Source organism: Thermobia domestica, chromosome 12 (genome assembly GCF_964235325.1).
Source record: "Thermobia domestica chromosome 12, izTheDome1.hap1.1, whole genome shotgun sequence".
NCBI lineage: Eukaryota > Metazoa > Arthropoda > Insecta > Zygentoma > Lepismatidae > Thermobia > Thermobia domestica.
This window is the reverse complement of record NC_137465.1, coordinates 211,201,154-211,226,170: the sequence shown is the minus strand read 5'-3', so window position 1 is coordinate 211,226,170 and position 25,017 is coordinate 211,201,154. Positions and strand designations below refer to the sequence as shown.

The 25,017-nt window shown below is 37.8% G+C and overlaps 1 protein-coding gene across 2 annotated transcripts in view; it reads right to left on the bottom strand.

The window, feature by feature from the left end:
* The window catches only part of lost (methenyltetrahydrofolate synthase domain-containing protein lost), a 28,859-nt gene extending 9,457 nt beyond the window's left edge, over positions 1-19,402 (bottom strand). Inside the window, exons 1-5 of one of the 2 annotated variants that reach the window (XM_081734713.1) lie at positions 19,077-19,402; positions 12,993-13,097; positions 10,266-10,511; positions 6,146-6,258; positions 3,324-3,514 (exon numbers count right to left, since the gene is read on the bottom strand). In XM_081734713.1, coding sequence (XP_081590839.1) covers positions 3,324-3,514; positions 6,146-6,258; positions 10,266-10,511; positions 12,993-13,097; positions 19,077-19,134 — 713 coding nt within the window. In that variant the 5' untranslated portion in view covers positions 19,135-19,402. Of the gene's footprint in view, positions 1-3,323; positions 3,515-6,145; positions 6,259-10,265; positions 10,512-12,879; positions 13,098-19,076 lie in introns of both variants that reach the window. The other variant, XM_081734712.1, reaches the window with a different exon arrangement.
* Between the last annotated feature and the right edge of the window lie 5,615 nt (positions 19,403-25,017).

The window sequence follows — 25,017 nt, the reverse complement described above, 5'->3', positions numbered from 1 at the left end:
CGGTGTTGGTCCACCACGAAGTTCATTCTTTGCGTTACAATTTCACTAAGTTTTCAGGAATCATTGAACAAATTGTTGAGGAATTCAAGGAGAGAGAATTATAAAAATAATTATCAGAAAGACAGCTCATTAGTACAATGAATGGATAAATAAATAAGTGAATGGTATTCCTTCCTGGCTGAATGACTAACCTGGTCTTTTCAGCGTGTAGTCTCGGGTTCAAACCTAAAGGGATTACCTGTCCGTGTAGTGATCGCAATTCCATCTACGGTATGTCTTGTCTCACATACCTCCGATGCTGAAACGGGAGGTTAAAATTCAAGAAACCATCCAAATTAAACTAATAAAGAAGAAGAAGAATGAAAGAAAATTTTGTGGATCTATTCTCTTTTACAGGCTTTCTCTCAGAACGGCAAGAAAAGTAACCTGAGTATGTGCATGAAGTCCTAATTCCTATGGTTCTTATTCTCATCAAGCTTTGAGCAGTGTGGCTATATGAGACGTGGACCTATAGCTTAACGTGGGATCCCAACCATATGAGCTCCCACCGGGAATGGAACCCGGGTTTCCCACGTCAAAAGCACGTATTTTAACTACTTGTCCACGAGGGAGCTCTTCAGCCCAGGCCTATGTCTTTGTTCATCGTAATCAATAGTTAGAAATTTAAGAAAATAAATAAAAGCTTTAAACAAAATACATGTGAATTAAAAATGAAAAATAATAACTCAGCAGCAGGGTTGGCAAAACCCATGGTTTTTATTGAAAAAAAACAAGAAAACAGTTTTTGTTGTTTAAACCCGGTTTTTTTGGTTTAAATTATTTACTCTATGTATTTATATTAGATATGGACAGAAATTAGTTTGTTTCGCCTTGGTGTTATTATGCAACAACGGGGTTATGCTGGAAGGGGTCACATAAGCTTAAAGCGGAATCCAAACCGCTTCTCGACTTACATCCAAGAGAAATTGTCCATTTAGACACGAAACCGTGACTAATTGGTCACAAATCCAATTGCCGACTCACTCACGAAGGACTCCTGATAAAAATACCTTGTACTGATCTTTACATAGGCGTACTTGTTAAAATAATTGTCAAGAGTCATTTCAAAAGGACAAAAAGATAAACAGTTACACAAGTAGAATTATATATAAATCGAGAAACTCGCGCCTTAGCCATTGGGAAAATTCTGTTATTACTTTAAATGTATTTGTATGTAAAATTTTAAGGTCAACATATCATAATCACTACGCTAAAACTGAGGTATTAAATTACAAATTTGGTTCGTAGATATTATTCAATAAAATTAAAACAAAGTCAAATCCAAGTTGATGTTGGAAGCTACGTAGGCAGTTGATAAATTTTGCTAATTTCTATCAATAAGAGGCAAGCTTAGTTTCTTTATAAAACAATAGGCATTCATTCAAGTAGAAATATATAATTTGGTTTCATTTCGTATGTTTAGGCTTAACATCCTTATGAAATACCAAGGTTATCACGGAGAAGACTTTCGCTTAAAGGGACACCTCGAATCGCTACTTGGTTTACACTTGAAAGATGGGTTGTAGTTCGACCGAGAATTGAACACGGGACCCCTTGATTAAAAGGTGAAAAGTAGATAAACGTAATGCGGATAGTTTGATATGTGGAAACGTCACCATTAAGTTCACACGATTTAAAGCTTTTTTTCAGTTTTTTTTTTTCTTTCTTTTCTTTTTGAAAACCCAGCTGGTTTAAACCAGCAGGGTGAGCAAAGAAACGAAGTATCTATATCCAAGTTTTGGACCAGTTGCAAAACATGTACAAATAGCTGAATATGGAATCTCACTGCCTTGAGATACCAGGCTCTTGTCGCTTTAGGTAAAATTTGAAACTAATTCAACAACCACAACTCTTATGGCAAGATTCTACTGCAAAATGATTACTTAAGAATATGCATGTTTATAATAATTTGTTAACTTCTTCTCTTTTTTTGACCGTCTCTAATATTTAATGTACCATATCAGTGTTCCCTGACACCTTTCTCAGCAGACAACTCCAACAGCACCATTAAACATGACGCTGGAATTTGAAGAAACAACAGGTACACGAAAAATATATGATTTACTTTAAGGAAGCAATCTAAGAATCCTCAATATGAATAGAATACACATTATCTGGATAATAATAATAATAAAAACCTAAATTCTAAGTCATTAACGCAAGAAAAGAACAATCCTTTGCATAGAATGAAGAAGGCTAAATTACGTCTTTGGTACAAGAAAACTTGGGTTCGATTGCCAGTGGGGGAGCACCGAACACACAACAGCGGTTTCCCTCGCTCTTTATAGTTTGTCCTACACAGTGTGTCTACTAAATTTCAAGACTGGCAACACTGTAAGATAAAACCGATGGAGTCAACAAGTGGTTACTGTATGTAGCTTTTAGTGCCAAGTGTGTTGTGCATTGCGTGAAGAATTCACGAATTTATGTTCCGAATTTTATGAATTACAGTGATTTCAGTGAACTGCGTTTTCTTTGTCTTTCTCATGGACAGGAAAATGGAGGCAAGAGTAGCCATTAAGTTTTGTATAAACCAGCCACGGAGACCGTGGACATGATTTAAACAGCTTACAACAATGATGCTCATTCTCGAGTGAACATCTTTGTGTGGCATCGTCGTTTTCGTGAGGGTTGGGAGGCGGTCATGTACGATCTTAGATCTGGCCGTCCAGTAATTGTTCGAACTGACAAAAATGTTGAAAAGTGCGGGAAAAGCTGAGTGGAAATAGTTGTCAGATCCTCAGGATGATAGTGGAGGACTTGAACATTGGTAAGGCTACTGTTCGGAAGATTGTAGAACATGATGGTTCATTCGGGTGACTGGTTCTTTTTGCACGTGAATGCACCGTGCCACAAAGCCACTAAAGTACAGACATTTTTTACCCCCCCCCTCCCAAATAAACAACATATTCACCTAACCTGGCCCCAGCAGATTATTTCTTCTTTCCAAAGGTCAAAATGACGTTGAGAAATACATTTTGACTCAATTTTGGACATCAAAAGGGCTGTGACGAAGGAACTCAACACTGTCGGATAAGAGGACTTTCCGAAAGAAATTCAGAAACTATACAGCCATGCAACTGTCTATATTGAAGATTAGTACCTAATCAAGGTAATTCTCTTCTGCATTAATTTCTGAGAATTCCAGTCTTAAAATTTAGTACACACACTATGTATATGACCTTACTACTGACAAAGGACGTAAGCATAAATCAATAAATTTTACTCAATCAATTAATTTTAGGAGCACATCTATACTTTCTAATCTTTTAAAAATAACGTACCTATGTTCTTTGGCACGTAAGGTCCGTAAAATGGGAATTTCGCTTAGTTTCTTTGCTGTCAACTGATGCCATAGAATGCCCTTTGGTTTCGGAAGACGAGGCACGACTTCAATTATTTGCGTCGGAGTGACAATGTAGTCCACGGGAACGTCATGTTCTTCAAACAACTCGGGAGGCAAGTTGTCGAATACCTGTGAACAGAATGGAACTAATTAATGTATAGCGCTATGATTTGACAAATTATAATTTATCAATAAAAATAGCCATAGGTCGCTTCTGATCTAATTATAGCGTCTTTTTCTATACGTCTAAGGCATTAAACAACTTCTAGAACATACAATCTACTGATAATTATATTCTACGTTTATTTCAACCAAATCGAGTACTGTTCCACCATTTGGAGTATGGCTAGCGTATCAAATCTCTCTCGCATTGACTCAGTTCTAAATTTCTTTCTTGCCATTGTCAGGAAAAGAATACCTTTTGTACGCTGTTTAAGTAAACCTGAATTGTTGACTGTTCTTGGCATCCGTACACCTTCATTTCGTCACATGCTACTTGATATGATGTTTCTTCATAGAATTCTAAATGGAAAACTTAGAACTGAAGAACTAATCTCTAAATTTAATATTCGGGTACCTGCAAGAAGAACTAGAAATAGTGAACTACTTCATTGCAACACGCCTCGATTATCAATTATTCAGCGTTTATTGTTCCATAGACTGGCTTCTGCATTTAACTCCATTGCTTCTGACGTGGATATTTTTAAATCTGAGAATGTATTCCGACGGGAACCTATTGCTACAGTTATTTATTTCAATTTGTTATTGCTACACTTATGGACCTTTATATAGCTTTTTGTTTACACTTGTTATTGTTAATTTCATATTCTATGTTATATAGTTTTATTGTAAAATGGCTGCCTTGCTGTATCTGGAACTTTGGCAATAAAATAAATAATTATCAAAATAATGGGAACACATGTAGTTCGCAATTTGGAAAATGAGAGAGGTGAGGAGGATAATGTGAAGCACCTGACCATATTTTTAGTAGTATGTTATTAGGTGGTTCTCTTTTGTACCTCAGGCCGGATAGAAAGGAGGCGTATGTTGAAGCAAGCAGATAGCAGTGATGCAAAATGGAAGATTGCTCTGTGTCAAGAGGCCAAATTGTGGGTACGCGTTACTTACCTCAAGACTGCAGGGTATCCCGGGAGGACATTGATAATTGTAGGACGGGTGACTCCTGTTCTTATGTACAAAAAATCCTGTTCTTAACAGGACGTGTTCCGTCGGTTGAGATTCGACTGCAATTTCATGACGCAAGGTTTGCAATTTCATAACGCGCTCTTTTAATAACAATGTTTGTGATCATAACAACAGGGAAATGGAACAATGATTTGAGGAAACCAGGAATTAACTTAAGAACAATTAGAAAACAAATTCAAAATTTATGTTTCTATATATTCAAAAGGTATTTTTCATTGAAGAGCATCCGTGTGATAAAAGGAACATTTATTCAGTGTGAATCAATCCCTTAAGCTGAGAAACGCATTGGGAAGTTATTTACATACATTATTTCGTTAGGTAACACAATATGAAGTTCAGGGATGTCTTCAACCACGACCGCATTTTTGTAAACAGGCAGGTTTTGAGACACTATTTTACAGAACATCACAAGAACATCAGGATTGTAACTCTGTGATGGTGTGTTCCTGTTGTCGAAAATGAGCTTTAAGCATAGGCATACGTTGACCAATTTTCTTTCGATAACAATTCCTCAGGAAGCCATGGAAATCAATCACAATCTTTTTCCTTGTAGATGATTCTGACTTCTTTCTGAATGGATACAGCTTATTGTTAGTTCTTTTGTCGCAGGTAAGTAAGTACCAATGACCTTGCATCCCGCTCTCATAGTGTGGATGGTATGACATCAAACTTGAGCAGTGGTGTATGCAATGGGGGGATTCGAGGTTTTACACCATTTGAACAGGATATTATGCAAAAATAAGCCTTTGCCATATTAAGGCATGTATACAAACACCTGAAATTTATTAACTTTACAGGTCGAACCTCTCTCCTGTTGACGAACGTCTACGTACATCACTGCAGTTAAGTATTCCGTCAAGGTTTTGAAAATTTCAGTCTTCGTTAACCAAATAATCCTGAGAAGTGGATGTACACGAATGTAAAACATCAATATTGACTGAGGCTGTCACTTGTAACATGATACCATAACAATCAACAACTGAGTTCTCAGTGAATGTGCCGATAGTGATTAATTCGTGAAAACGGAAAGAAGTCACAACGTCAATGTACCCAGGAGATTTTCGAATTCCTTTAAAACCATCTCCTGAAGTTGCTATGAGCTACGGAGAATTCCTTTATCTCCCGTGACTGTTATGAACGAAAGAATTATCCTCGATTCCTGGCTACGAGTTAAAGACAACTGAACCTTTATTCCGAGACTTCATTCGTGTGACAAGGATCTTTACTGAACTCTGGAAACATTTGGAGACTTACAAGAACTTTAAAAAGGTGATGGGTTTAAATCCCGGTTTCGTTATTTAAGATTCTAATAAGCTGAACATTACAATATAAAGATTTTTTTTTTTTTTTGGTAAACCCGTGTCCATGTTTCTTTGGTACATCCTGGAGCAGACGTGTAATATCGAGATGGCGCTTACAAGGGTATTGACTTTAAGATGGAAACCACGGTCACTGCACAACTTCTACCTATTTCACATGAGTACAATAGTGTCTGTAAGAAGGACAACAGAGTAACCCATGCTGATGTGATATTTAAATGGTATTGAGACCAACCTGACAATCGTGAACAGTGGATACAACGATGGTTTCATCCGTAACAGCACCCATTCCAACCATCATGGCATATTCCAAATCAGCATAGCCTTCTCCTTTGCCGATTCGATAGCCTGAAAAGTACATTCACATGCATTGGATTTTTAAAACAAATCGTACTGTTTTCTTACAAATAATTTCTTTCTTTCTTTCTGAGCGTGTCAGTCAATCTACGTGAAGGGAAATTTCAGACTCATTCGCTTTTAGTAATAAATACTTCCCATGCAAATAGTATATAAATCAACATAAACAAAATTCATATTGTTTACAATTGTAGTTATTAAAGTTAATTGCTACTGTACGTGCCTGCATTGTTCTCATCAACAGAGCAAAAGAGTTTTACGTCCCACGGTTATGCCGGTTAGGCTAAAGGAGACGATGATGGTGAGAAATACATGAAATGGTGGAATGAAGAAAGTGGGAGAAAACGGGAGAACCCCGAGAAAACCCACGAGCACGGTGTTTGTCCACCAAAAGTCCACACGGCGCGAGCTGGGATCGAACAAGGGACCCCAAGCACCGCAGATGAACGCTCTACCACTGAGCCACCGCGCCCCCCTCATCAACAGAGCAGTTAAAATAAGGATGAGTAAAGAAATTTAGACATTACAAATGGTCTATTGAATAAGCATGGATAGCTCCTACTTTGACGTAATAATCTACTTTTAAAAAAAAAAAAAACCTCAGCACTAACAAAGCTTGTATTATTAAAAAAAAAAAAAAAAAAAAAGCGACATCATCAACTCCATTGATTGTTTCTGTAAGTTTTCCTGAACGGTTTCAATCACTAATTCCGTAGCCTTGTTTACATGAAATCTTTCAGTTGATTTTCTCACTATTATGCCTGCTAGACTGAGAGAGTAAATGATAAAGCAAGTGAGTGATGATGGAAGAATTGGTGGAATCAGAATGTCGGAGGAAATGGGAGGCACTCCAAGAAACCTCCACAACCTTACTTTATCGGGAATCGAACCAGGGACCCCACGTACCAGAGGTAAGCACTTTTCTACAGCCATAGTGCCCCCACATTTTAATTTTGATTTCAAGTTTAGCATTCCTTTCAGCAGCGAGGCTATATACGACTTGGACCTACAGCTTAACGTGGGATCTGAGCAACATGAGGTCCCGCCGGGAATTGAGCATGAGGTCTCCCCAATATTTCTCACGACGGGTCAATGTTATTAAGCCGTACAATTTGTCAGAAAAGTGACTTACCATGTGCCTCCGTGTTTGTTACTGCGCCACTGGATTTTTACCTTTACATCTCCTATTTTACTTTTGCATCAATTACTTCGTGGGCTTCATTTCGATTTTTGATTACATCTGACTTTTGTTCCTGTACTTAATAGTCCACTCGCTGTTTTTATAAACGAACTATTCCAAAATGAAATTTTTAAGTTTTATGTCCCATGTTTATGCCAGCTAGGCTAAGAACATGGTGATAACTAGTAATGAATGAAAGGGAAGAACCCTGAGAAAATTCACGCATACAGTGTTAGTCCACCACAAAGCTCACTTGGTGCGAGCTGGGATCAAACCAAGGACACCATGCACCAGAGGTGAACGCTCTACAGCTGAGCAACCGCAACGATTGTTCTAATTAATAACTTAAGTTAAATTCTAAAAACCTAATATTCACAATAATTGCAAAGTGTTAATCTGCCAGGGAAAAAACTGTTCACAACTGTTAGAAGTTGAAAAAGTGTTATAATTAACTTGCTAATTGTTCACTTACTTCTCATTGTTTCTTAAAATCTATTATACGAACTATCTTTGTATACGCTTTTCATACTTCAAATCAAAATAAACTAAAATCGCGTTTATTTTATGTATTCACATAAGATCTCCTCGATACATTCCCAATCCATAATTTTCATATTCCATCTAGAAACGAATCAACAACAAATTGCTACTTATTAATACGAGGGATGATCGGAAAATAGCCTGCAGTGAAAAGTATATATACTACTTCTACAACCAATACAACCAACAGATAGTACATACATTAGGTTGTTTTTCGACATAGTCTCCATATCGCTTCAGGCACTTATCACATCGTGGGATTAGTATGAAGATTCCTTCCTGGTGAAAATCCTGTCCTCGCGTGTTCAGCCACGTTGTCATGAAGTGTTTCATCTCCTCATCTGAAGCGAAACGACGGCCTCCTAGGCGCTCCTTCAAGTGCAGTAACAGGTAAAAGTGGCTTGGAGTAAGGTCCGGGCTGTAAGGAGAGTGGTCGATGATGTCCCAGCAAAACTACTTCAACAGCGTGGTGGTCATCTGGGCCGTACGCAAACAGTCCTATCAGCCGCAAACTTTCGACACCATTCCGCGATATGCTGACAGGACATTCAAGTCTCTCTGTAAACCTCTACAAGCTGCCGGTGAATTTCAGCCGCGGTTACATGTTTTGCCTACAGAAATCGAATAACAGCAGACTTTTTCACGAGACCAGTTTTCCATACGAGTCGCCATTTGTGTTTACCTACAACTAGTGCTCTAGGTAGTCGGTGGATGAAATTGCACAGTTGCCAACTCTATATATTAAAATTACTGCACACTCCTCATTCCTTTATACAGACGAAACTCCAGAAATGTCGGCTTTGTAACCTTAGCTTCTGATCTTCCCTCGTAACTTCTTCTTCGTCAACCATCACATTGCCTAATACCTTTCCTTTATTCCCAATGATAATACCTACTAACAAAACATTTTATAATTCCCAACAACAATCACCTCAAAAAGTGAATTTTAATGGCAACTACATTAGAACAGTAAACTAAAATATTGTGGAGTGTCACTAGAACAATAGTTCGTTCAATAAAACAGTGAGTGGACTATGAACTATGGAGACAAAAATCAGGGGTAATCACAAACCGAAATCAAATCCACAGAATAATCGGTGCAAATTGTTCTTTATATGAAAATTTAAAGTACAATAGGATTTGTGAAGGTACGGATCTGGTGACGCAGTAATAAAACTAGTGCTGACGATGTTCCAGTAAGGACAGAAATATACAATTATAGTAACGAACAGGAAGGCAGAAAGTAAGACACTTTCCTTACGAAATGTGCCCTATAGCTTCTATCAGGAGACATATAGTTAATTTTAACGTCTAAAATATTTGTTAAAGAAAGTAAATGAAATCTTTTAGTTTAACGTCCCACGATTATACCATTTAGGCTACGGGACATGGATAATTAAGACAAGTGAATTATGATGGAAAAATTGGTAGGACCAGAATAAGGGATGAAACGGGAGTACCCCGAAAAGAAATGAAATGAAATCTTTAAGTTTTACGTCCTACGGTTATGGCAACTAGGCTAAAGAAGACAGTGATGATGAGAAAAGAATGAAATGAAAGTGGGAGGAATGGGTGAACACAGAGAAAACCCACGCACATGGTATTTATCCACTACAAAGTTAACTTTGCGCGAGCTCGGATCGAACCAAGGACCCCATGCACCAGAGGTGAACGCTCTACAACTGAGCCACTGTGCTTCCTCTCTCCTCCCAATATTTGATACAAATTACACTGTCTTTAAGTTTTACGTCCCACGTTTATGCCGGTTAGGCTAAAGGAGACGGTGATGATGAGAGATGAGTGAAATGGTGGAATGAAGAAAGTGGGAGAACCCCGAGAAAACCCACGAGCACGGTGTTTGTCCACCAGAAAGCCAACACGGCGCGAGCTGGGATCGAACCAGGGACCCCAAGCACTGGAGGTGAACGCTGTACCACTGAGCCACCGCGCCCCCACAAAATAAACTGTATTGCAATCATTTTCAAATGGTATAACCCGTGTACACGACGGAACCAATAGTGTGCTAACAGAAAGTTGAAACATTTATAAAGACAGGTAATGTTTCTTTACGTTCAAAAATACAAGTAACTTGGCATTAGCTATATATATATATATACAGGAAAAAATATACGTACGTTAAATCTCTATAGATAAGCCGAACGATTTTAAATTATACAGTTAGTTTGCCAAAAACTGAAGAAGATTTAAATACACTGCTGTATTGTACATTGTTCAGTTTCCAAAAGCATTTGTTACCTATTACTATGACACTACTTACCACTTAGAGAAACAGCTACTGACCCCAGAACAACTAAATCCACCTTCACTTTTGCGTCTAATCCAAGAGGTCGACCCCACTTCTCCAAACCCTGTCGCGAAGCACCAATCTTCAGCTCCTGCTTACTGCTGCCAGGAGGCACTACCACATGCTGAAACAAACCATTCCGTAGTCGAGGAATAGGGACCAGCAACATTTTATTTGCCTGGAAGGGAATGAATGCAATCAACAGGTCGTCAACAAAATCTGAAATATACGGAAAACACCGAACCAAAACATAAAGGCAAACACTTTCAATATAGAGACTGGTTAATATATATAGTATCTAAATAAATAAAAAATAAATAAATAAGAACTTGTCACTGTACTTTTACAAATGTATTCAATACAAAATTATACTGTGCTAAGATATTATAACAACTTCTCATTTAAATGCTCTTCCAAACCAGAGAAATAAATAACGTCAACAAGAAATTGTTCATGCCTGAAGTACCTAAACAGAATCTTTTCTCAGCGTATTAAGCTATTATTTACTTACTGTTGTTCTCTTGTAAATACGAACATACATACTAATGTCATATTGAGGCAAGCTTAGCGAGCTTCTATCATTCGAATAAACAAGCACACTTGTGTTTCTATCCACCTGTCTGTTCTATGATATTTTCTAAAGGCTTAAGGCTTAGCCTATTAGGTTGAATACTGAGTAAAAGTGGATAGAAATAGACTTGGTGACAACGCCCACTCATTAAAAGTGTGTCTAATATGTGCCGAAACGCCCAGTGCGGAGTAAAAGGTGTCAATTGAAAAAGAAATCACTTGGAGTGCAAAAACACCCAGTGTGAAGTAAAAGATGTCAACTGAGAAAGAAATCACTTGGAGTGCAAAAACACCCAGTGCGAAGTAAAAGGTGTCAACTGAGAAAGAAATGACTTGGAGTGCAAAAACACCCAGTGTGAAATAAAAGCTGCCAATTGAGAAAGAAATCACTTGGAGTACAAAAACGTCCACCCAGCTTGGGAGATGACAAGGAACATTAACACGAAAATGAAATCTTTCAGTTTAACCTCCCAGGATTATGACCTTTAGGCTAAGGGAGACGGATAATTAAGGCAAGTGAATGATGATGGAAGGAAACAGGTGTACTCTGACAAAACCCATGGACATGACGTTATCCAACATAAACTTACTTGGCTGGGAATCGAATCAAGGGCTCCATGCACCGAAAGGTAAGCGCTATACCACTGAGCCACTGTAATCTCCGGAACATCAACATGAAATCCGATAAATTAATTAATGAGAAATGGAAAGTAATATTCTAGTTCTTTAAGAAAACTTCTTTAAAATAAGTTATTCTATCAACTTAGTTCCTCTGTAACGTACTAGCACCGTAAACGATATAGTTATAATTAATCATTCCTATACTTGACAAACACAAAAAAAGAGTTAGGAAATGAAGTACACGGATACCTGGGGTTATTTCTCAGTTTGGGACCACAATCATCCCCGTTCGTAATTGAATATGATTCCAAAAGACCGCTTATGTCACGTCGGTATCGAGTTTGTCTTGTTAATTAATTATAAATACATAATCCCATATAAAATGAAATCTTTGTTTAACGTCCCACGATTATGACTGTTAGGCTAAGGGAGATCCACAGAGTTTCAAAAACAAAGAGTTTATATACATAACTCATCTCATGATATAGTGCAGCATGTCTTCCTTAATTATATCAATCCCTCAAAGAGCCTATCTTATAAAATACAGCATTGTCATCAGAAATTAAAGTTACTCTACTTGTTAGTTACTAAGCAAGTAAATTGTATTTTCATCAGATGTATACAGGGTGTTTCAGAACAACACCAACAACATTTGGGAGGTGATTCCTGATACCAAGATAAGGCAAAAAGTATAGACCAACTTGGGTGCACAAATGCTTCCTATCGGAGTTATAGGCTACCGAAAAGATGAAAAAATGAACTTTAAAGGTCCATACCTCCAAAACTATGGGACCTACCGAAGTCGGGTCAAGACTTCACTTAGGAACTAGTATGTGCCCTATGCAAATATCCAAGTTTCAGAATCCTGTGGTACTTCCGCAACAATTTTTATAGAGGGAGTTTAGCTACGGGCATATAATTTGAAGTACTCATCAACTACCTCTATAAAAATTGTTGCGAAGTACCATAGGATTCTGAAACACATATTTGGATAGGGCGCATACTAGTTCCTAAGTGAAGTGTTGACCCGACTATGGTAGATCCCATAGTATTGGAGCTCCTTTGAAGTTCATTTTTTCGATTTCGGCAGCCTATAACTCCGAAAGGAATCATTTGTGCACCCAGGTTGGTCTATACTTTTTGTCTTATCTTGGTGTCAGGGATCACCTCCCAAATATTATCGGTGGTGTTTTGAAACACACTGTATATAACATTTTAATCAAACATGGCGTGGCTTCGCTTTCAAGCATAAAGTGTTAATGCTATTAGTTGAGGATAAAAATGTCTTTTTTTAAAATTTCTCCTGCTCCCTTATACTGAGCACAGCATCACTACTGAAAATAATCCTTACTCCCTAATAATGTAGAACTAATCAATAACAAAAACAAAACTTAACCTCTAAAGTAAGCAGCCTAACTGTTTCTTGTGGTTTGTCAGGATTTACTTTCACAGTTTTCGCCGCTTTGAATATATCCAAAGGAGCTAACTGATAGGCAGCCTCTGACGCACCTTTGAAATTTGGGATTCGGTTGTAGACAGGCCGAGGGAAATTGGCAATGTTCTCTTGTTCCAAGTACGTCCATACCTTTTGTCTGATATATTCCTTTGTCACCTCTGTAAGTAAAATCACGTATCATCAATTAAGCATTAATATCACTTAGATGGAAACAATGCGTATATATAATAATGAAAAGTTTTAGTACGGAAATACAGAACAATAACGAAATAAACATTTTGGACATATAACAACAACTAACCTGAATAATGTTCTTTTTTTCATGTATTTTAGCCGATATTTCGAGTACTTCCCATGGGTACTCTTTATCATGGCTATTGGGCTATGACTTAAGAATCTCCTCTATGCTGCCCTTCACATATTTTTGTTGTAACAAATAGTAGTGTGAAAAACATATACAAACTCTTCATATACTATAATAGTGCACTAATCCTAATTGGCAATGCAGTTAGGTGCAGCGTACTGTGGTAATCGTAGTTGGCGGCCAAGTACTTTATCGACATCTCTCCGTGATCCACGCGTACAGTACTTTAGAGGCTATCCGATATATTTTTAAATTTAATAATCGTTTCTTCAATTGTCGAAGATATTAATCAAATTGTTAATTACTAAGTTTATTTATCATACGCTTCATTTGTTTATTTTGTATTACTTTTGAAGTGTAGTTTATTTCACATTTAGCGTAACTGATGACACCATATTCAATTGTACATTTTTTACTACATTCGCTGAATTACTTAATAAGTTTTGAAGTATGTTCATTTGTTGTTTTTGAACAAGTTTTGCCTAGTCTTATGATTACGGGGAGATGCAGTCTATAAAATGTTGGCAGCCAACTACGATTGCTACTGTAGGCTGCACTTAATTGCACTGCCAAGGTGATTTATATCTGAGTATTTGACACTAATTTATCAAACAGTTCTACCAAATATAACTTAATTAACACAGTAGTAACAAACTTTTCCTGCCTTAAAATGTGTTACTGAACAAGGGGAAGTTCATTATGCACGCTGTCACTAAGCTACAAGAGGTGTACGTTCAATGTAACCGGCGTACCCACTAAGTCAACTTTTATAATATTCCATTTTTTTAGTCTCTCAACGTAGCTTAAAGGAGGAGTACATGAAGGACTGCGTAGAGTTCTCCGTGGCTGAATAGATAAAGTCATGGTTCGATAGCTAAGAGGTTCGTGGCTCGAAACCCGTCTCGGACGCTGAAGATTTTTTAAAATTAATTCCGGAGGTCTTACGATCTTTCTTTCCCTTCGTAATCATCTGATGCTCTAAAAAGAGTTCTCCACCTTAATTCGACAATTGCCTGATGGGAACCTAGCAGTTCGGAAACTTCCCTTCTTATGTTTTACAAAATCACAAATTTCGTCACAATATGGATGCTGTCCGATCACTTTTTTTCTACTTCTAAATTTGTATATGTAAATTATCCCCCTCTGTCTCCATATTTAGTCTCTCTCTCAATGTCGTCCACTATGAACGCACATGGTTTGCGATTAAACCTTCGACCCTTAAAACCAAATGTAAGTGCTCTAACAATAACTCTCTAGGTTTGTTGCTAAAAGCACCATCATTGTAGATTTTGTTCGGGGGGTTCTGTGTCGACATAAGACTTTCCCTTTTTATATCAGTGTTCTACTATACATTTGATCAAACAATGTGTTTATCAAACTCAAAAATGAAATCTTTGAGTTTTACGTCCCACGCTTATGCCGGTTAGGCTAAAGGAGACGGTGATTATGAGAGATGAGTGAAATGGTGGAATGAAGAAAGTGGGAGGAAACGGGAGAACCCCGAGAAAACCCACGAGCACGGTGTTTGTCCACCACAAAGTTCACTTGGCGGGGGCTGGGATCGAACCCGGGACCCCAAGCACCAGAGGTGAACGCTCTACCACTGAGCCACCGCGCCCCCTTATCAAACTCAAGTAAGGGGGGATACACCCTCCTGTCCTGCCCTAATGATGCCCCTGGAATATTTGCTTGCAATTACTGGGAAACAAAATGAAATTAATCACTGAATAACACCCATTTCTGTCAGTAGTTTTAGAGCTCTGCGCTGCATTACAGACTTTGGGTCAATTTCCATAGATTTCACAAGAAGCGTCTTCCTTGCTTCATGTGATATGCAGTCTTTGAAGAAGGGAAAGAATGCAAATAAAGGCGTTTATGAAACTATGGGAGCATTTTGTGACACTTTTTATTCAGACTAAAAACGTGCTTCAGAACAAACGAATGAAAGAGATGGTTTTAGACCTACAAAAAACATGGTTCCTGTTTTTTCCCGTCTGAATAAAAAGAGTATGATACGTCACACAGACTGTTTTCCACAAAGAGAGGAGGAAAAGGGCGAGTTGGATTGAACATCAGGATCAGTTAGTCGATCGAGACGTGTGTTTCTGAATGTATATGTAGACCTACACGGCGCAAGAGTTTGTTAGTAATCTGGACTTAAACTGTTTGCAATACTTTCATTGCTTCGATTTGTATAATGTTGTTATATTAAACACTGTTGCTAATTATTGAACAAACTCAATCCTAATCCTGTAAATCTTATGAATACATAATAATATATTTACAGTCTTCATTTTTGTTTTTATTGATGTAGTTTGTAATGAAAGTATCCCAGTCTCTCTCACGGTTTCCTTCTTCAACCCTCAAAAATGGATATTTTTTGTCCTAATAAGCTTGATATTCGTTCTTTCAAAGTTGTCGGTGGCCTGATGCAACATTTATACCTTTTGTACTGAGTGTTTTGTACTTGAAGATGTTTTGATAGGCTCGAAATAGCTTCCTTATTCTCGAGCGACTCGCTAATGTGTTCCTTTAATCTAATGTCAATATTTCTTTTAGTCATTCGAACATAGGAAGCATCACAAGTTCAATAAGCCCAATATATATATCACTTAGGTTGTTTTGTCTACGAAATAAAGTTTGTACTAACTTAAAAGTGTTTTCCATGTACTAACTTTAAGATTGTGTGTTTTAGCTATGCTCTTTAGGTTGTGAGATATTGCTGGATGCAATGGAAATGAGACCTACGGGAGAACATCTTGATTATGAATTTTTTCAGACTCATTTTCCCACGTCTTAAAAATATAGTAGCTTTTAATTGTTTTCACGCTTCCATTATAACGGAACTAGCAGACGAAAAGCATATTCACGAAGAAATTGAATGTTGACTAAAAGCAGGGAATTCGTGTTACTATTCGGTTCAAAATCTCTTGTCGCGAATTTTTCGAGGAATTTGGAGTTTAAAATATATAAAACGATAATCATGCCTGTTGTTCTGTATAGTTGCGAAACATGGTCTCTTATTCTGAGGGAAGAACATAGACTGAAAGTATTTGAGAACAAGATCCTGAGACGAATATTCGGACCCAAGAGGAACGGGAATGGGGAATGGCGGAAACTTCATAACGAGGAACTACATAATTTATACGGTTTACCCAACATTGTTAGGGTCATCAAGTCCAGAAGGTTAAGGTGGGCAGGTCATGTAGATAGAATGGAAGAAAGTAGAAACGCTTTCAAAGTCTTGACTGGAAGACCAATCGGAAAACGATCATTAGGAAGAGCTAGGCGCAGATGGGAGGACAATATTAAGATGGATCTCGCAGAGATAGGAATACAAATAGAAACTGGATCCAATTGGCTTAGCTTTTGTGAATGCGGCATTGAACCTCCGGGTTCCATAGGCCATAGAAATGAAATGAAATCTTTAAGTTTAACGTCCCACGATTATGCCGGCTAGGCTAAAGGAGACGGTGATATTGAGAAATGAGTGAAATGAAGAAAGTGGGAGGAAACAGGAGAACTCCGAGAAAACCCACGAGCACGGTGTTCGTTCACCACAAAGTCCACATGGCGCGAGCGGGGATCGAACCAGGGACCCCAAGCACCGGAGGTGAACGCTCTATCACTGAGCCACCGCCCCCCCCCCATATGACATAGAGTTAGTACTCACTAATAGATCCTAGATTTGATATTCTATTTAATTCTTCATCGAAATCTTCCTGAAGTTGAGCCGATTTTGGGTTTAACGTCCCTTTCAGCAGTGAGGCTATATGAGACATGAACCCACTGATTAACGTGGAATCCGAACCACAGGAGCTCCCACGGGAAATAGAAAAATCTTCCTGAAGTGTTACCAATCTGAAAGCCCTCTAGCTTTTGTCTGCCACGAGTGTCTTGAATTCCTTCTTATGAATATATTACTTCCTAGAGGTTTCTATAGGGATTTATTGAATTTTCTGAAAAAAAAAAAAAAAAAAAAGTAACGTCCAAAAAATTATAGTTGTTACTCTCCTTTTCCATCGTAAATTTTATCTTAGTATCAATACTCTTTAATTTCCAATTGTTTTTAATTTTTGATACCACCATGGTGTCATCTGCAAAACGAGAACATTTTATGGATTTTCTAAAATTTTCGTTTCGAAATGGTTTAATACTATATTCCCCAACACCGGTGATAAGGGATTTTCAATGGCTAATTCAACGTATTGCCAATAGATGCGATCCTCAAATTTAAAGAAGCTATTAAGGAAGCATACTTCTAACATTTTGGTTAACTTTCAAGGCTATTCTGTTTATGCAATCTGAGTCATTTCTGAAGACAAAGGGCAGCTAAATTTATAGATATGGATGGAAACATATCGACAATGCCTCTTGATTCTAGTTTTATTGTTCCGCAGATATTGCTTCCTGTACATCTGAACTATTGTTAACACAAATATGCTAGAAATAAAAACATACCAGAATATTACCAATAAAGTCTGTAGTAATGTAAGAATACATGATTTAACGCGTAAGGTAAGTGATTTTATGCCATTTACAGTGGTTTGCGCTATCCTCGTTTATATGTATATCCACCTTCGGTGACCCCCTCCCCCTTGTTACCAGTAGGGGATTAATTTCCAAAGTTGGTCTTTCGTTTCTAGAGAAATTTTGAAAATTTACAGGAATAATTTGCTTGTTTGTGTGTTTGATAATATATAAGGAGAGCGAAAGTTGTGTTTATTTATTTTATTATTATTGTATACACGGTTCTAAACATGGAACTATTTGGCAAGCGGAGGGAACTTCTTGGCGCAAGGTTACTACATGGTAGGATTGTGGGAATGTAATGAGCATTTGTTTTGTAAACACTGCTGCAGGTATACAGACACGCAGCCCTGGATGTGAGGTAAAGTATTACAGTTTGTGAAACAATAAAGTGATAATCAGAAAAATCTGTTAGAAGTAAGTTAAAGTCCTGGTTTACTGTAGAAAATGCGGTAAGAAATAACTGCAAAGAAACGTGGAAAAAGTTTACTTTCCAGTGTAACGGTATCATAATTAACCTGGCTAGTACCGGTAACCCGCCTTCATTCACTACCGTTCGCTCGGCATTACTATGTGTATTAAGTATTGAGCTTTGATGAAGTAAATAAAACTAAAAATAGATGATTTGCACATTTTCGTAACTTTTATTACGCTTTTGGCCAAAAACTAGGGGGACAACCAACTATGGAATAAATACCCCACTAGGGCCTCCTTGCTACGCTCCTGCTCTGACTGTTAGATAGCATTCGTGCTTTTGAGTGTCCACTTAGCACAAGTTCGTTAGTATTTTGCACAATAGTTCTTACCGTGTTAGTACATTGCAGCTCTCCTGAAATAAATATGTGCAGAAGAATGCAAGTTCACACCTCAGGAATAATCGTTTAAGATAGAAAAAGTCGATTTAGTGAAAAAGATGTATAGGATTCAATGAATGTATGTATGGATCCGTACAATAAATCTACACCTTTTCGGTGAAACAAACTTGGGGTAAACTTTACAATGCCCACTCCAGTTAGTATCCACGGCGACACGAGTAATCTTATTAGTTTAGTTTTAAAATGGGTCCAAACTTCTCTAAGATACCCCGACCCTACTTATTCCTACCCTATTCTACTATATCCTTTTAAGGCGGTCCTACTTATCGATACGCAGCCCAAGCGTAACTGTAAATTTGACCCCACATTAATTTTACGTATTCACGAACTATATAGTTTAACAGTGCAATAATAGCTTAATATACTACCTGGCGATTCCAAGATAGAAATAGCACAAGTCTGACCAACATACGATTTGAAAGGCATGGCTCTTGAACTTCTCAGAATTTGTATTATGCTGAAGGTTAATTTAAGTTACTGACAAGTTACATTCTTAAGAGAACACTGTCAATACAAAAACAATCCATTCTGAAGTCCATTGCCACCTACATAGCAGGCGACACGATAAGAGTAAACAGACCCGAATGAACATATTTCTTTTTCATGCTTCTCAGATAATTTTACAGACTGGAGTTTTTGGACTATCAGCCTTATTCCATTGTGGTCTGTGTGAAGGCAAGTTTTGCCTTTCAGATTACATTAGTCGACATAGTGCCCCATTTCGTATCCTCGCTAAATTCTTTTGGATCTTAACGAAAGGAAAAAGTTGAAAAAACGCACAGTTTTACTATACGGAACCATAGATTGTAAAATGTACACAAAAATCTGGGAAAGTCTTTAATTTGCGTAGTTCATGTCGAGAACGATGTATATCGAAAAGCAGTGTACTTCATTCCACGACTTTTGCTTAGAGTTTTTCAAGCTCATTAGGAGAAATCAAGGTAAAAGAGAATAATTCTCTCTTAGCTTGATTTTTCCTAAAGGAAAAAAATACTGAATTACTATGTCAAGTGTCAAACAGCTTTTGAATGCTTCTATCATGAAGAATCATGTCTTAACAAAGTAGATACACAAGTTCAGTTCATCATGGCTTTCCTATGGGGTATTAGTTGATTAGAAGCCTACACTTTGGATTTCATTTTGGAACATTATTATACATATGAAGAGATAAGATTCCCATATATTTTGATTATTTGCACATTCCTCTTCGGCAGGGCCGGTTCTAAAATAAACATTTCTTACCTGTAAAGCAATATTTAGGGGCCCCCATCTAAATGATAATAACAAGTAGACATTTATAATTGCCAAAAATTCTTCAAGTACGGTAATGGTTACAATTTCAAATTTCTTCAATATGTAGTCTCCCTGTGAATATTAACGAAAATGGCTAAATTATAACAGACTTTAGATGAATACTGAACTTAGTTCCAACTTTAATAATAGCATTTTTTAAAATTAAATAAGCACAAGACACAACTAAGATAAATTGTATTTTGACAAGTACAATTGAAACATAATAAAGTACAGTCAAAACAGGACAAATCTCATGAACTTTAAGTCTAGCATTAACACTGGTTTGATTTTGAGAAATATGTATGCTCTTATGTTTCATTAAAAGCATGTTTAGATAGTCTTTTCTAGTGATACGATCATGATAATTAGCTTAATTTCTCATTTCCTTTGTTACTGAAAAGATCATATTAGAAAGAGTTTTCTGGCTCAATTTGGCAAAATCTCTTATTATTGCATCTATTATCTTTTCATGGTTCCTTAGGCCTATAAAAGAATTCAATCCTTTCATGTTTCTTTCCAACATAGACATTTGAAACCAGGAAATGAGTAACATAATGTAAACACAAACAGTAGCGCACCTAAGCTACCTTATTGGATCCGAAGATTTTTCGGAGTAATCTACAAAATGCAAATAATTTTGTGTATTTGCTCCCTGAAATTGTGCTAATTTTTCAAAAATTAAAAGTTGTGGGGAATCCAGACTCTCGGGCGACCTCCATTGGTGCATCCCTGAACACAAGTAACTAATAATTAAAACTCTACTTTGCATTAGAACTATTACTAAACAGTGTTCGAAGTGGAAAAAATCAGAGGCAGTATGTTTTATTACTATTTTGACTCGACATTACCGGCTATCTAAATGTTGAAATACAGTGATGGTATGTTGCCTAAAAGATCGCATTTCTATTTAAATCATGACTGAAAACCACTGCAGAGCTTCTCTTTAGTTACGGGGTAGGCGGAGGTGCAGACATTTTGATCCTACGCCAACAACTTTAGTTGTATTATAGAGAATTATACACGAAAATGCTCAAAAGGCAGCTTTTTACGAGGGTTATTTAACTCGAAGTGGCAACATAGTTGCGAAATGGAATGTAGTGAATCACTCACCTCAAGAAGCTTACAGTCCTTCGATGTAGTCTCCGCCAGCCTGTTGAACCCTTGACCAGATGTCTAGTAACCGTTGAATACCTGTCAAAGCCCCACTTTGTGAGAGGGTGTTGACAGTACGGCCTAAGGCACGAACAATGCTGAGAATGTCTCGGAAACGTTTACCCCTGAGAGGTTCTTTTATTTTTGGGAAAAGATCAAAATTGCAGGTGCTCATATCCGGGGAGTCTGGCGGGTGCTCCAGTACCTCTCACCTCTATCGTCGTAACAGAGTCTGTACTGAATTGGCTGTATGGCATCTGGCATTGTCGTGTAGGAGAATTGGTCCAGACTCCAGAAGGTGTGGACGTTTGCGCCGCAATGCTGGTCGCAAATGGTGACTGAGGTATGAAGCATAGTACACAGCACTGACGGTAACGCCCGCTGGAACTTGATGTGACAGGATAATGCCTTCGTGGTTGTATGACATTATCATCACCATCTTCAAGTTTGCTGGCTCTTGTCTAAGCTTTTTCGGTCGTGCAGATTCTGGGTGGTGCCATTCACTCGACTGACGTTTCAATTCAGGCTCGTAGGATCTTTTCCACGTTTAATCACTTGCAATAATGCGGTGCAAGAAGTAATTACCTTCCTCATTGTAATGTTGAATGTGTATGCGCGCACATTCCGACCCATGCAACTTTTGAACCTCAGTCAGAGTATGGGGTACCTATCCGACCGCAATTTTCCGCAAGTCAGGATCTTGTGTTAGCATGCGAAACGTTGATCCGGAAGAAATGTTCAGCTCCTGCGCCAATTCACTATAAGTCCAGCGTCGATCGCCGTCAAGCAGTGTCCGTAGTCTTGCAAGATGAATTCGTGCGTAGCCGTTCGAATATGCCTTCCACTGTGCATTTTGTCTTTCGACTGTCATCCCGCCTGAAATGCTACAACCCATGTCGCCATTATCCGGTAGAGCAGCTTCACCACAGGCCTCTACTATTCCTCTGTGAATCGTCCTGGCATTATGCCCTCGTGCCACCTGGAATTTCATAAACACACGTTGTTCTGCACGCGTGAACATTTTATCGGTATTTCACACAACAATCACTTTAACAATGTCTACTCGCAACACACACCGTAATATGGGACCGCAGAAAAGTTGAACTGACTCGTACACATCCTCGGAACAGGACTAGCTCGGGAGAGTAATGCTCCCGGAAGTAGAAACGAGAAACACAGTTCTGATTGGTTGGCGTTATCCACTTCTTGCCACGTTGCATTAAAATATCAGAAAACAAACGCTTGCTGCTGTCGGCCTTCGTGGCGGAGTAAGCTAGCGCTATACGCTAGTAATAAAAGTCTCTTTCGGCGCGAGTTCGAACCCGGCCTGAGGAAAGTTTTTTTTACATTTGTTAAATTTTTATAACACTTATTAAATTAAAATAATATGAAAATAATACTTAGAAAAATGATTTATTTATTTTTGTGTAGATAAGTAGTTGTAGTACTTATACTCTTGTACTTCATGATATAGGGCTCGTTTTGTTCCCCTTGTACTTCATGATATAAATTTTGTGACCAACTTAAAACAACTGGCTAGGATAGCGCGTAAAACAGCTGGCTAGAGTAGCGCGCGGAAAAACGTACTTCCGGGAGTATTACTCTCCCGAGCGGGTCGTCTCGGAACACACTACGTTTGTCATTTGTCTCTTGCCCACACGACATTCCAACCGTAGCAGTGTTGCCAGTTCGAGTTAAATGACCCTCGTATATTAACAATTTCATGTGGAAAAACTCTCAGAACCCTACTCGACTGAGGGGTATTCGAAACCCCCGTAAGATCCATCCCGCACAGCAGACAACCTCTAAATGCGTCCATGCTCAAAACGCAACTTTTATATGCATTAGGGCAAGAAGACACCACACACACATACATACGAAAGAACCAAATTCAATATGACACATCAAAATATAAATTAGATAAACTTCTTTGAAGACACCTCATTAGGAAACAAAATTTAGGAAAAAGATAACAAAAATGTCGTTGTTGTCGACTTGGAAGTTATTTCTACATAAGGAATAAAATCTTTCTACTTGCAAAGTTATTCTTCGATTACTATGTATAAAAATGGATTTATTAAAGGTATATCCCCCAGTGACGGTATGTCTGGATCACTGAAAACCAGAGGTGGTATGCCTTCATAACTGAAAAACCAGAGGTGGTATGACATACCAACGCATACCGTCTCACTTCGACCACTTCTACTAAATGTTTAAAAATATCGCTCCATCTAAATTTAATACGAGAATGGGTTGCTAATGGATTTGTTACAATGTTATAATACAACGAGTGTATGTATACCCTGCTTTGATTGAGAATGAGAGTTCCGAAAAAAGTGTTACTTATAATCCTAATGACTTTTCAATTACATTTTCGATTTCAATTCTAATTACCATTTCGAGTTATATACGCATATACTGGGTGAAAAGTAATTGTATTCAAACAAATTTTGAAATAAATTTAACTCAGATCCATTACCGAAGAGGCCGTATCCATTCCGTTTTAATTCAGCAATTAAATTACAGCAATCAAATAAAATAAATTCTAACAGTTTCAGAAGTTTCTCGACTTGCAAATGCTTTTTGTTCGGAAGTTCAAAAAAACTTTTTTAAAGCCTTCGCTTGCCTCTCATCTTCTTTCAAGTTTCGTAGCTTTCTTTTCAGAGAAAATGCTCACATGTTACAATATATACTGAGCTTGGTTAGCTGGAGGCTTCGCCCCAGACCCCGAATACGCTCGGCCTACGGTCTCGCATTTCTTATATATCGGCCTTTGCACCAACAGTGAATTTCGTGAACTTGCTGTTCATATTTCCTGAATCTGCCCATCTGGGGGCTTTGCCCCCACACACTGTCTTTGCTGGCCTACGGCCTCGCACCTCTTGAACCCACAATTCTATCATTTCTTTTCCTATTTCAACTATCTAAAAGATAAGATTTTCAATCCTAAGAAAACACCCATTTAAATGGCATGGGAATTTCTTCATCCCCCTTTAGACCCCTAAAAAATGAAAAATATTCACTTTTGGCAATTTTCTTGTCGGTTAGTCCTGGAAGGCTACAATCATGCCAAATTTCATCATTCTAATCCTGCCGGAAGTGCCTAAATACTTTGGGGTGTAGAAGACGTCCAATATAAATAACATGGGAAAGATTTTTCAGTTCCCCATAAACCACTCTACGGATATATCGTTGGCCATTATAATTACATGAAAAACAAAGTACTATTGAAAAGTGAAAACACACATTAGTATAAATTAAAAAAACAAAAAAACGACAAAGGGTAGAAACGAAAATGTTGACGAATGACAAATGGACTAATAGACATTAACGAAGTGAGCATTAAGCAGTGGGCAGCGATTGTGTCACTGATATTAGGAAATTAAGTTAAAATTTCCCTCAGAAATGATCAAAAATTCCATTTGTACCGCCCTTCTTTCCCTAGTATTTGCCCCCTTCCCTGGACCAATGGACAACAAAAGCTTGAACTTCGAATAATGTACATTTCATTTACGCTGACCTTTCTCACCCCTTAACTGTGGTTATTGAACCGAAGAACTATGGCGGACACAGTTTATTACAAGGCGAAGCACTCTTGAAAACATTTCTTTCTACTGTGATAATGCCACCCAATCCATAAGCAACACGTGCAGTTGACTTCCTTTTGTTTGTTGATCCATCCCCTTTTCAAAGACATATTTAGCAAAGCCGCAGAAGGGTTGTTGGGAGAGGAATTAAGAGTTTGTTATACAATATTTGTATTGTGCATATGGTGGAATTGTGGAAAGAATCCGGCTCTCATTAGTTGTACTTCTGTAGTGTTTAATGTAACATCTATTGAAAAGCTAAATTCCCTACATTTTT